The following is a 14,047-nucleotide window of genomic DNA, read 5'->3' as shown; positions in this document are numbered from 1 at the left end:
CTCGATTCTTTGTGTCTCAGGAAACATCTCTATTCCTCTCGATGGGACTTTTCAGCGAGGGCTCGATTCTGCTAGGACTGGAAATTTCACCTTCAGCTCTGCATGGAATCCTACCCCATTCTCAGGAAAGCTCGCCGTCCGACATCGTAGCACTGATGCTTCATTCCCCCCCCTTACTCGAACCATCGGCTAACTCCTGAACCAGGAAAACGATAAGACAAGAGAGAGCTGATACAGCGCTCATTCCCTTATATTCTTCATTCGAGCACCCCTTTTCGGAGTCCCTTTTGCACACGACCTATATCTTTTCTCCCCTTGGGTTCATCCCTTGCTGTTATACTCTTGTATTCACGGAATTCGCGTCGACGTACCATCTACGTAAGCTCCTGCCTTACACTGGACACGTGTAGTTGTATACCTTCTATGAATTGTTACTTAATATCTACCTGGTGACTCACAATCATTCTATACAGTTAAAGTGAGGTTTAAATAATATTAACAAATTCCTCTTTTAAGACATTCTCTAATTCGACCTTGGTATGATCACAATAGATTAAAGTAGATGGTACATAAAATTAATGCTATTTTTATACATATGTGAAGAAGTTTCACTTTAATTTCAGCTGATGTGCAGGTATTCCTCTTTGTCTGTGTAGTTTAGTATGTTAGACCCTGAATGAATGATTTCTTTGCAAGATTCCTTCATTCAGGATCTAACAATAGTATTAAACACTAAAGTTGAAAATCCAATGGTCATTTGCTTTCCTCTACAGAAGAATTCAAGTGGCACTACTTGCCATTGCAAGACTGCCATGTGTGGATAAAGTGCAGTTTAAGAGCATATCAGAGATAAGACAAAACAAAAGAGATATAATACCAGTGATTGAACCAAATGATATATATAAAGTAAATGATCAAACAACTCACCTTAAACCTAGTGGGAAGAGCCCGAAGCAGTTTCACTTGAATTGCTAAACCGATTAAAGTAGCCATACTACAGTGGGGAATAGTTGGAGTGAAATGCACTGTTATTTCATTAGCATCATCATCAACCTAACAAATAAAATTAAATTAAAAAATAAGTAATAATATTTAAAAAATTTTACAAATCTTAAGATTATTGAAAAGAAAATAATAAAGAAATCAAACATTATTTCCAAGATACAGTCAAGGATATGTCAAACCACCATAAGATTTCATCACTAGTTTTATTATTTTACAATTTTCTTCCAAATTGTTCTATTATTTATTATTCTCCCCCTCCCCCTCCATCCATTCAAACCTCTTCACAAAATTTCTTTTCTGTCAATGTATTATATTTTATCTCAGTTCATTTTTTCAGCATCACAAGTCACCCAATCCAAGGAGATCCCTGGTGCTTCTTCTATCCTTCTTTAATAGTTTAGCTTAGGCCTCCCATTCTGAAATAATAGCCAATGCTAACTTCAAATAATATATTTAGAGTACTATAACATATTTTAGTCCTTCACCCAGTTTTAAGTTACTTTATTATAATAGCTGGTATGAACCTCGTAGTATACTCACTAATGAATCTCTGAACATGAAAATGAACTATCTGATGACAAAGTGCAATTAACTACTACATTAATTAAAGAATAAAATGCTTTGTTTAACAATCAATTGTATATTCAATTAATTTCAGGTTGTTAGTGTTTATTATTTTTCTTAATGAACCAGCTTAATTATAATGAAACAATCATACAATTAAGCTTTATTTATTTTTTACCAACATGGTATTTATACTTGTCATATTTATTATAATAGTTGGTGTGAACCTGGTCGTATGTATACTCACTGATGAATCTCTGAACATGAAAATTTTTCAACCAACATGAAACATCTGGCTCACATTGCTAATGTACTGTATAAAATTACTAATGAATCAGAAGCACTACAAAAATAACTACAAGATATCTTAAAATTGGCATTTAAAAAAATAACTTACTTTCACTTGACTCTCCTCAACTACATTCAACTCCTCAAGAGTCAACGGATGTTCAGGATCATTTATTTCTCTCACAAGATGTAAAAAAAGAATTAAGGTAACAAGAAAATATTTATGAATTAGCATATCTAATATACAGATTTCACAGTTTATATTTCTATAATGATTTATAACTACAATTAGATTAACCATAATTTCTCCTTATAAAGTCTTGATTAGATGACTAATAAGTACAAATTTGATCACATTTCAGATCAGTGAGGAGAGACAAACAACTAAGAGCAAAGGTTGGTTGATTGGTAGAGCCTCTGCTACTAATGGCTCACTCAAAAAGTTAAGCAAGTTTGAGCACAGTTAGTAGTTGGAAGGAGTTCAAATGTTTGATGCAGTTGTCACACTCTCCCTCGATGAGTCTTTGGGCTCCCTAGAGGTGTCACAAAATAATAATAATGAGTATATACACTAGCTATAAGGCCAGATGGAATTTACAGGTTATACATAAGACTGAAAGGAAGGAAAGAATAGTGGGTGGGGAGTGTCATGCCCAAAACTTGTACAAATATGCGATAATTAGTAAAGGAGAAAGTTTTTTCCCCTCCTTATTCTCATAGAGCAGTTAATGAGAAAATGCATTTCCAGAAGGAAAGAGGAGGTGCAGACTATGAACAGAAGGGTTAATCACGAGTCTTTCAGTGTAATTGTGTGATACCTTCAAGGATTCATCATGGGAGGGCGCTCCACTCTGTGCAAACAAATGTCTACACTACTTAACCTCTATCCGCACATAACACTGTCTACACTATAACTACATGCAACATCATCTACCATTACCAATAGCACTTTTGTCTGTAAATTGCTGATGTTCCTGAACGACGAATGAAAAACCTGAGTTTCCATCAAATATGTCAAAAAAATTGGAAAAACTGTGTTGACAGTGGGTTTAGTTTAGATAGCTTTGTCAACATAATTTGCTACTTCTCTTCTGGCAGTACTGAATGCATATTATATGCATGTCCCAAGAACTATTTAATCATTTTTACTTCTTTGGAACCTTTCTTTAAATTATATGGATGTCCCAAGAACTATTTAATAATTTTTCCACTTCTTGGAACCTTTCCTTAAAATTAAGAATGAACATGAATGAGTTGGAGATATAAATGACTAGGAAAACAAGAAAAGAATGTTAACCCGTTCGCTGCCAACTACGAGTATACTCGTAGTGGGTAAACTTGCTTCACAAGCCAGCTACGAGTATACTCGTATGACGCTTACCGCCGGGAACGAGATTATTGTAGTGACCTTGAAGAAGTGAAAATGCTTGGCTTGTGGGGCTAGCATCAAAACTGTGTATTCTCATAGACCGTATGTGCTCTGTACAAGCCAACTACGAGTATACTCGTAGGACGCTTACCTCCGGTAATGAGATTATCGTACTGACCTTGAAGAAGTGAAATTGCTAGGCTTAGGGGAACAGACCATGCCAATAGAGCGTGGCAGCGAAGGTGTTAAATTAAATTTACAACTGGTAAAGAATAACGGTGCAGTTGGGAAGATAGCATGGTGCCTAGATATGAATCATAGAGAAGAGCAATAACTGTGTGTGTGTGTGGTGAAAGGTGTGCAGTTTCTAAAAAAACGTATGATGTAAATCTGTAGGACAGCTGAAGTAGCTTAAAAAAAAAAATAGACTGCATTTGACTGAGTTTAGTATTGATACTTGGAGCAGTTACCAGATGTTAGAGAGTATGTGCAGAAGATAAATGAAGTGATTGCTGATATGGAAAAGTTAGGGAACCAAAAAATATGCAAGACTGTGAAAGGATGAGAAATTGACCATGAGAGGAAAAAATAAAACGTGTGAGAGAGAGAGGAAAAGTTAATGAAGCAAGGGAACTAGGGCATCCAGACTGGAGTGAGGAGTAGCAGAGCACAGCAACTAGCATAAAATGAGACTGTGCAAGTGGAATAGACTAAACAAAGCAGGGATTAGTTGTAGTTGATGAAGCAAAGAATAAGTGATGAGAAAGGAAGGTTGGTAAGATCATGGACTGCTAGAAAGCATAAGAAAATAATGACTCCACCATGATTAAGTCACTAAGTCCTGAAATGAGCTGTTACATGTTTACTAATGAAAGCAGCTTCAGCAATGACCCTTATTATTTGACACATGTTGTACTAAATTCACCGAAGAAGCTTCTTATAATGTCTACTAATGATTTCATTGATACGAGGGTGGTCTCAAAAGTTCTTGGCATACCAATGAAAAAACAAATTTATAATTTCAAAATTTTTATTTTTCAATATAATCTCTCTTAAGACTAATACATTTATTCCAGCAATGCTCTAGTAGCATTATCCCGTTCCTGTAGTGGTTCTCAGTAAGATCTGCAAAATACCCCTCTACAGCTGCAATCACCTCTTGATTCGAAGAAAAATGCTGACCAGCGAGGAAGAGTTTTAGTTTTGGGAAGAGACAGAAGTCAGAGGGAGCAAAATCTGGGGAACAGGGTGGATGTTCCAACAATTCTAAGTGCAGATCCCTTAATTTTCCCACTGCCAAAACACCTTTGTGGGCAGGTGCATTGTTCTGATGAAGGATGATTTCTTCTTCTGCCAACTGACTGGGTCTTTTCTTATGAATTTTTTCATCTGGTTAAAAGATCATAATAATATTCCCCAGTTGTTGTTTTACCCTTTTCAAGATGATTAATAAACAAAATGCCTTTAGCATCCCAAAACACCAATGCCATGACCTTTGCTGCTGATGGAACAGACTTTGGTGCTGAACGACCAGCTTCTGTCCACTGTTTTGACTGCTGTTTGGATTCTGGTGTGTAGTGGTGAGTCCAAGTCTCATCCATAATAATAGATCGATGCACAAAATCAGTTTTATTCTTGTTAAAATGCTCCAGGCACTGTTCAGAGATTTTCATACAAATGCATTTTTGATCTGCTGTGAGCAAGCACGGCACCCATCTTGCACAAAGCTTTTTCATTTGCAAGTCTTCATACAAAATATATCCTACACATTCTTTTGAAATGCCTCTAGTCTCAGCAATTTCATGTACTTTGACTTGCTAGTCATCCAATACCATATCGTGCACTTGATCAATGATTTCTAGTGTTGTTACACTTAAAGATTTCACCTGGATGCTTATGACAGATGTACCAACTTAGAAAAAAAAAAACTTGCCGATATTGTTGCCATCTATGTTCCTGATATTGTTGCCATCTAGGTTGAGGCTGAAAACTTTTCGGACCACCCTCGTATTAGTGTTTTATCATAATTTGTAAAAACATTCACAAGAGTCATTAGTTCAGAAATAAATAAAGACACTTCTCTTTTTTCAAAACAGAGATTAAAGTGAGTTTTTCGATTAATTAGTAACATCTTATAATAAAGACAAATTTCAAAAATGGTGCATTAGAATTAATAGCAAATTTTCTGCTTTCTTGAAAATTCTAGTGGGGACACAGTGCTTTATTTTAAATAAGTTCTTAACTTATTTAAAATAAAGGTGGCAAATAAGTAAATTTTATTAACATATACCAATTACATAATCTCTCTGATCTCATTTGGAAATTATTTAATTTCCAAATGAGATCAGATAATTGAGAAACTCTTTGGCAGATAACTCACTAAGGATGGGCTAACTAAGGTTCATATAACAGATCACTATCTGCAAAAATGCCAGAATGCATCATATAAACTACTTAAGGTCAAGTGGGTAAAGACAATCTTTTGAAAACATCAATGTGCTACCTAGCACTGTCATTAGCTGTACAAATAAATTATAATTACATAAGCTTTTATGGAATCCTAGGATTTATCATGGGGGGGGTCACTCTACCTACACAACATATATAGTATTTCTGTCTTAATTTTGCATATTTGGTTCTCATTTCCCTGTTTTATGGAAGGAAACACTCTGCTATCTCCATGTGAAACTGGCCAACTCAACCTTCAATTGAAAAAGGGGATATAAAATTCCTCTCATCATGAAGAGAAATTGAAAGGTGCATTTCCAGGTACTTCTAACTGCACTACAGTGACACCCAATCTTCTTAATAAAGATTTTCTTTTCCATATTTATTTTTTGAGCTTGAACTTCATCTGTATTTAAAGAAAATATTTTTTCCTTCAAATACTAAGCTGGAAGTTTTGAAGAATGTAGATTTTTTAATACATCTGATTTCATATGCACATGAAAGATAATATAAAGTAATGCATTAATGATCGAGTAATATAGTGTTTTGTGACTAGTGTTCTTCTGAGCATCTGTATCTTGTCATTTACATTCTCTATTTTTGTATAAATGGAAAAGGTTATAACATCAAAAATCTTAGGGAACAATAATATTTCACTTATTTTTCTAATATCTATTTCTAAATCACCTGAAATTTTATCTTATTGATCCTTCATATTTCTTCATAAATTTCATTTCTGAAAAATGGCTCATATCTTGTTTAACCTAAACAGAGCACTGATTGATACAGACTGCCATCACTGAATTCTATATTACAGGGATGCTTGTAATCAGAAGTGAGAATGCCCAATGCCCTTTAGTTGGAAAAATGGGTCAAACCTTTTGTTCCTATCTCCTTAATTCCCAATGACCTGAGAGTAAAACATTTTTCTTTGGGGGGGGGGACCAATAATAATAAAAAAGCATTATTATTATCAACCTACAATTTAGGATAAATATTTTCTTTCACTCACAGCTCCATTTTTAATGTTTTTATTCTGGTCTGATAATTATGCTATAAGTATTCTTTCCCCAATGGTATTATAGAATCATGTAACCTGAACAAATTACATCATTATAAAATATCTTTTTTTTCAAATTTTATCTTTTCCTTCATCAAGATGGTTCTCCCTAATCAAGAGAGCTCTTCATGACGCAGTATCAGTGACATTACAAAATATCTACCCTGCCTGTGACGGTTACATTAATTTAAAGCTAAACTGCACAATATCTTTAAATATTTATATTTTTGGATTTCACATTGTGTCAAATTAGTGGATGCAGGGTGCCAAGTGAATGTCACTAGAAATAAAGGTAGTTTTAAGTCGTGTAGACCGTCGATAGTATGATATATTGCACGATAGCAGATACTGAATTTTCATTTCATTATATATTTCCGTTCATAATTCGATTTACTGCTTATTATAAACTTTTTACTGTTAATTATATAAGGGTTTGATAATGAGCCAACTTCATGTACTGATAACAATAAAAATAAACTGTTAAGGATATCAAAAATTTCCCTGCTATCTATTTTATCAATGATATTATCATCTTCCTCTTCAACAGTAACTTCTCTGTCTTTAGCTCGTTCATAAATGAAAGGATTAGCGTTTTGTAATGTCATACTACTCATTTCCCTATTCAAAAAAATATCACTTTCACTAGTTCCACTAAGCAAATTACAGACTGCGGAAGAAACACTACAACTCCAAACGCATTACACAGTTGTATACCCACGTGTTTAGTCTTTGAGTGACATTTCAAATCGTTCAGTTCATAAAATAGATGTTTATTTTTTATCAGACTTATAATATATTATTCAAAAACGACAATTAACGCTCATTCGTATAATAGATAATTTAATAAATAAACAACTGCTTAATTGTAACGAAATGAGTAATGATTTCTTTATCAAGTACGAAAATAATTATCTGAACATATGTCTAATTTGTGTATCGTGTGTGTTTAGTAGTTTGGCATGTACCGTCTGCTTGTAAATTATGTTTCACCTGCTGTTTTTATTTTCTTGACCTCCTTTAGTTTTCATTTAATTCACAATATTCTGTAACTTAATGGTGTAATCTGTAAACGAAAAATTAGTTTTACAATGGATTACTCTTGAATTGGTTGATTCGTTAAAAAAAACAGCAATGACAGAATCACCATTACTAGTGCTGGAGGTTAGCTTTCATTATTTAATTCTGGTCTATTATCTCAGATGTTATTAATCTTAACCGTAGACACGATTACAGATCATACGTTTCACGGATAACCTAAGTCTGGCTGGGGTTTGTGCATAAGCTAGACAAACTATATCTTAGGGCCGCGCATTACAAGTGACTTCAGTATAGATAAGCCGAAAATTTACTCTGTAGAGGACCTCTTATAGCTTGTGTTGTTGTTATGTCCCATCGAGTCGTTTTCGACTCCTGGTGACTATGGACATACACTCTCCATCAGATCTGTTCCTGGCCATATCTTTCAGAATGCCGACCTGTTTTCGAGTGGTTAATATATCCGCTCTCCAGCCAAAAGGCTGCGGATTCGAATCCCGCCATGAGCATGGATGTTTGTGATTGTCTGTGGAAATACTAGTGATGGTGGTTAACGATAGATGGTGTTGGTGTAGATGATGAAGGCAACCCAGTTGCGGTTCATTGTGGTTGGTGGATTGAGTGGTGAAGACAGAGAGTTGTAGAGTAGGTGCCCTCTCTTGATGAGTCTTTGGACTCCCTGGAGATGTCACCTAATAATAATAATAATTTCCAGACGTATTCCAGTTGCTTTTTTAACTCCATCCACCCATCCCACCCATCTAATTCTTGGTCTTCCTCTTCTCCTACTTCCATCAACTTTAGCAAGCATCATCTTCTTCTCCAGACTGTCTTTTGCTCGCATAATATGTCCAAAGTATACAATTTTTGCTTGATGATCATAGCTTTGAGGGGAGCAATCTGGCTTTTATTGATTTGCTTTGCAGTCCGTGGTATTCTTAGTAAGCATCTCCAAACCCATAATTCAAATGCATCTATCTTCCTTCTTTCACTCTTTCTAAGGGTCCAACTTTCACATCCATACAGTACCACAAGGAATACCATTGCTTTCATTATTCTGATTTTTGTTGCAAGGCTAATATCTCTAAAGATCTTGCTTAAATTTGTAATTGCTTTCTTTCTCAGTAATAGTCTTCTTCAGTACAATACCCATCTTTATCAATTCGTACCCCAGGAGCACAAAATTGATAACTACTTCCATTTTCTTCCCATCTACTTCAAAAGCATTAAGTTCACATGTTGCCATAACTTTTGTCTTTTTGAGGTTAAATTTAAGACCATATTTAGCACTTTCTTCTTTAACTTTCATAGTAAGTTCCTCCAAATCTTCTTTGCATTCTGCTAGCAAGGTGGTATCATCTGCATACCTCAAATTATTATTATTTCTTCCACCAATTTTAATTCCCACTGAAGACTCCTCCAGCCCTCACATGAGCTACAGAGTCAAAAGCCTTACTATAGTCAAGGAAACAAAGGTTGACATTCTTTTGATATTCCTGTGCTCTTTCTATTATCCATCTTACATTGGCGATCTGATCTCTTGTTCCTCTGCCTTTTTGAAATCCTGCCTGTCCATCTGGCATTTCTCTCTTCATGAATAGTCAGTCTTTTCTGAATGATCTTAATAAGACTCTGCTTACATGAAAAATTGGTGTTATAGTTCTGTAATTTTTGCACTTTCTTGCATCACCTTTCTTCAACAAAGGAATATAAACTGATTTTTTCCATTCCCTAGGCCTTGTTATAGCTTAGGGACATACAATATCCAAACAGTTGAATGGTGTGACCTGTATTAGAGCCTATGGTCTCTTGCATTCTTCTTCCCCCTTTTAAACTCTCCTTGGCATTTTGTTTCATTTTTTTTTAGGGTACACTGGAAGAGACTTAATGAAAGAAACATTTTATTTCAAATTTGGTCTGAAGATATGACATACAGAGGTGCTTGCAGAAAAAGGCTTCCCCCACCATATACAATCACTTCCATCATTTTAATAAGGTTAGGCTAAAAAAAATTCAACCTAATCTTATTAAAATGAAAGTAAGAAGTTGTCTGCACAGGAAGTAGCCATTTCCATGGTCCTTCCTTCCTTTTATTTTATCCATTGGAGAACCATAAACAAGTCAGAAACAGCTATATATGAATATGTGAATATATATATATGTGTGTGTGTGGGATGTGTTTCAGGAACAAATGGAACTGTTGCTGCTGAGATGAAGTGAAGTAAACGATGCAAACAAGGCATCAGCAGAAGTCAGGTAATATGAATGATTAGGTGAGTGAACTAAGTGAAACTATAGTGATTGTGAATGAAAATTAGAGGAGTAGTATGAGAGATGAGAACATAATAATACAGTAATAAATTTAGTTTAATCCTTTATCCAAGTGTGAGCAAACAAAGTTTGCGCCTGAAAGTATCTTCAGGACTGGGGTAAGGTGGCACAACACCAGGACACTCCTTGCAAAGGTGGAGCAAGCTACCAACACTCAAATCTCAGTATCTCCCATAATGCAAAACACATCTCCTTGCGGATATGTCTGATGTTATGCATTAAGGGAAGGGCCACAACCCAGACTAGTTTCGACCTTTATTGAGGTCTCTTCAGTGGGATAATAATAGTTAGATAGGGAAATGGGGGAGCAGGGAGGTCAGGTTGATGCAGTGTAAGGAGAGTGGATTCTGTATGCAGTAATGCTTGCATATATGACAATTGTCAACATGGGGATGGTATGGCCTGGAATGCATGAGCAGTAGTTGAATCTGAGGAGATATATAGGGTAAAGGTGAATAGACAGAAGTAGATGAGGAGAGGTCATAGATGAAGGTTGGCATTGGTAGTATTGGTTATAGACCAAGAAATGAATTGCTATACCTTCAGGAATGCCAAGAGTATCAGAAATAAGGGAGATGAAATTGTTGCATTGATTGAGTGTATTCACCTTCAAATAGTTGGAATAAGTGAAGCATATTAAATAAGAATGATATCTTGATGGGTTGGATCTTAAGTAGAAATGGAAGAATGGTATGGTGTTTTTTTTTTTTTTTTTTTTTTTTTGTGAAGATAGGAAGAGCAAGAGGGAAGTGCTGCTTGATAATAATGGGGAAATTATGTTTGAGGTTGTGATACAAGGGAAAAATAGTGACAGTGGTTTTGAAGCAGTATGGAGGCTGATAAGATGAAATATTTAGTTGAATGTTGAGGGTGGAGACAAAGAAATTTATAGGCAACTTGGCTTAGCAAGCAAGAGAAGGGTGATCGTTATGTGGGATTTTAATTGTGATGATATTGATTGGAATGAAGGGATAGCATTAGGGAATAATGAGAATGAATTTCTTTAGTTTTTAAAGGACATCTGTCTTAGGCAATATAATGGAGGGCACATGGGGGTTGAGCATATCATCAGAGGATGTGCTTATCAGTGGAGTATCTAATATCCCATCAGTTGGCAAGAGTGACCATGAAGTGATCACCTAAGTTGTTGTCAGTTACATATACTGACATATAGTTCCATATACTGTATATGGAACTACAGGACAGGTAATTATGATAAGCTTAGGAGAGAACTAGGAGCTATAACATGGAAAGAGACAGATGCTGCTTGGGCATTGACTTCTGGAATACACTCAGCATATTCCAGAGGTGAAAAGACTAAATATATGGTAGGACTAAAATGGATGAAAGAAGGGATTAACCATGAAATATGGAAAGAGGCACTGTGGAAATAATACAAGATGAATGTTGGTAATCAACGAGCAGGCCAGGAAAGTGACTTGGTTGGTAAAGACAGCAAAAGTGCAGTATGAGCACAAATTGGCCAATCAAGTCAAGAAAAGTCATAGTGATTTCTTTTAATATGTGGCAAATAAAGGAAAGAATAACTTTGGGAGAATATTAGATGTGAATAGGTTTGAGGCACAGTTCAGTGATCTTTTTTTTTTTTGCATGAGAGGGTATACCTCCCATAATGTGTCTTTTGACTCCATGGAGTTTTGATATTAATAATAATAATACTTATAATCTACAAAACTTAAATACCCATTCTTGTTATAAACCCATAATTTCTTAACTATTTGTCTTAAAGCAAAAATCTGATACTGACAATATCTATTTGGCCTGAACCCAGCTTGTTCTTCCCAAAGTTTCTACTTCACAATTTTCTTAGTTCTCCAACATATTTTATTTCCTGTTTTTTTTATACACGAGTACTATGAGAGCTGTGCTTAATTGTGTGGAATTCAAATCAACTGACTAGATTCCATCCTCTTAATTATTCAGTGTAGCCCTTGTAAAACTTTCATGCCTTCATATTTGAGCATTTCTTATTAAATATCATCCACTTCAAAGTTTTGCTATAAGTTTTACTTAGTATTTTATTTCATTTATTTTTTTTACATATACTTTTCTCTGTATTCTCATAGAACACATGCCAAATTATTTACTAGGAACTTTTGATATGCATTCTTCTTTTCCATGACTACCTCTTTAATTTCCTGAATCCATCATGGAATTCTGAATTTTTTTAATAGTGGCAAACATCTTCACCACATGTCTCTCTAGATACCACTGCTCAAAGGTTTGATACTTGTTTTCAAGCTCTTTCATTTTGTCTTGAATAATATTTGCATATTGGAGTCTAGGGTTCACTTCTGAAAGTTGCTTAACTTTGATTCTTTTAAAAAGTTTCTTATATATTTTTCTTTTTAGTGTGAAGTTCATTTCTCATCTGCTCAAAAATAAATGATCACTTCCTATTTCATATCCTCTGTATACTTTTGTGACCTTGAACCAATGTGAAGATATCACTGTGAACAATAACATAACTAACACTGTTGTTATTTTTTGTGTCTTTTCTTCATGTGAAGTGCACTTCTTTTTTCAACTTTATTGGCTTAAAGGGTGAAGCAGATGCTTTTCATATTCCCTGCTATTTGATGAGGAAAACTGTGAGAGGGAAAATATTAATGAGCCTGTTGCTCGCCCTGAGTGGGCCTGTGGATTAATCACAATTGAGGTTGCAGCTTAAAATAGCTTTTGGTCTTTTGTACTTGGTGTAATCTGTTGCGTCGTAATTCGCAACTAGTTGAATTAGATTATTAGGATGCACAGATGCTATTGAAAAGAACTTAGTTGCTATAGTCTGCATGAAGGTATAAATATAGGGGACTTCTGTGTCCTGGTGAAGTTGCACAGTGCGTATGGACCATGGTGCATTCAGGATTATTCTGAGACATTTATTCTGCACACGTTGTAGTTTGAGGATATTAGTATTAGCAGTATGACTCCAAGCCGGAGAAGCATAGATGAGTATAGGACGAATCATCAATTTATATATAAGTAGCTTGATTCTGCTCAATTTGCTGTTTCTGTTTATTAGAGGATAGAGCTGTGCAATGATTTTTGGATGTCTTTAGACATTGAGACTTGATATGGGAGCTGAAAGTCAATTTTCTGTCCAACAATATGCCAAGATATTTGATCTCAGACTGCCAAGGGATTTCTGTGTTAACACGTTCGCTGCCACGCTACTTCGGCATAGTCTGTTCCCGTACGCCGAGCAATTTCACTTCTTCAAAGTCAGTACGGTAATCTCATTGCCAGCGGTAAGCGGCATTCGAGTATATTCGTAGTTGGCTTGTGCAGAGCATATACCATCTATGACTATACACAGTTTTGCTGCTAGCTCCACAAGCCAAGCATTTTCACTTCTTCAAGGTCAGTATGGTAATCTCGTTGCCAGCGGTAAGCATCATACGAGTAAACTCGTAGCTGGCTTGTGTAGCTCATATACGAACTACAAGTATACTTGTAGTTGGCAGCGAACATGTTAAACAGGAGAACATCTCCAGTAGGAAGCATTGATCTTCTGGCGAACAGTACGGCTACACTTTTCTGAGGATTTATTTTGAGTCGCCATTTGGTGAAATATTGTTCAATTATCAGTAGATTTTCCTGCAGTTTTTTTATTGCTAGGTGCGGTTTTAAAGATCTGGCTACTATCCCTGTATCATCCGCATATAAAGCTTTGATAGATGACAGTGTGTTGTGCGGAATATCACACATATAAATGGAGAAAAGAGTCGGTGCCAGTAGTGATCCTTGTGGGACACCAGCCAAGATGCGTTTTTGTATGGAGAATGTGCCATTTAACTTAACTTGCATGTGCCTATCATAGAGGTATGATCTGATCAGATGAACTACTTCCAATGGTATTCCAGATGTTATCATTTTATACAGCAAGCCGTAGTGCCAGACTTTGTCGAATGCACTGGCTATATCAA

General features: G+C 35.5%; 2 protein-coding genes across 3 annotated transcripts in view; one reads left to right on the top strand and one right to left on the bottom strand.

Moving 5' to 3' along the window:
• Positions 1–7,426, bottom strand: part of galla-2 (MIP18 family protein galla-2) — a 44,918-nt gene extending 37,492 nt beyond the window's left edge. Inside the window, exons 1-3 of the mRNA XM_090397429.1 lie at positions 7,213–7,426; positions 1,967–2,034; positions 928–1,053 (exon numbers count right to left, since the gene is read on the bottom strand). Coding sequence (XP_090253555.1) covers positions 928–1,053; positions 1,967–2,034; positions 7,213–7,348 — 330 coding nt within the window. The 5' untranslated portion in view covers positions 7,349–7,426. The remainder of the gene's footprint in view (positions 1–927; positions 1,054–1,966; positions 2,035–7,212) is intronic.
• Positions 7,427–7,684: 258 nt separating this feature from the next.
• Positions 7,685–14,047, top strand: part of LOC150103149 (tetratricopeptide repeat protein 5-like) — a 132,142-nt gene continuing 125,779 nt past the window's right edge. Inside the window, exon 1 of one of the 2 annotated variants that reach the window (XM_090397416.1) lies at positions 7,685–7,895. In XM_090397416.1, the coding sequence (XP_090253542.1) occupies positions 7,866–7,895 (30 nt within the window). In that variant the 5' untranslated portion in view covers positions 7,685–7,865. Of the gene's footprint in view, positions 7,896–9,960; positions 10,043–14,047 lie in introns of those variants that run through there. The other variant, XM_090397417.1, reaches the window with a different exon arrangement.

Source organism: Typopeltis vanoorti, chromosome 9, assembly GCF_054136105.1.
Source record: "Typopeltis vanoorti isolate ZY-2024b chromosome 9, IOZ_Tvanoo_1.0, whole genome shotgun sequence".
In the NCBI taxonomy this organism is placed as follows: Eukaryota; Metazoa; Arthropoda; class Arachnida; order Uropygi; family Thelyphonidae; genus Typopeltis; species Typopeltis vanoorti.
Note: the sequence above shows the minus strand (reverse complement) of the source record. Positions and strands in the feature narration are given on the sequence as shown.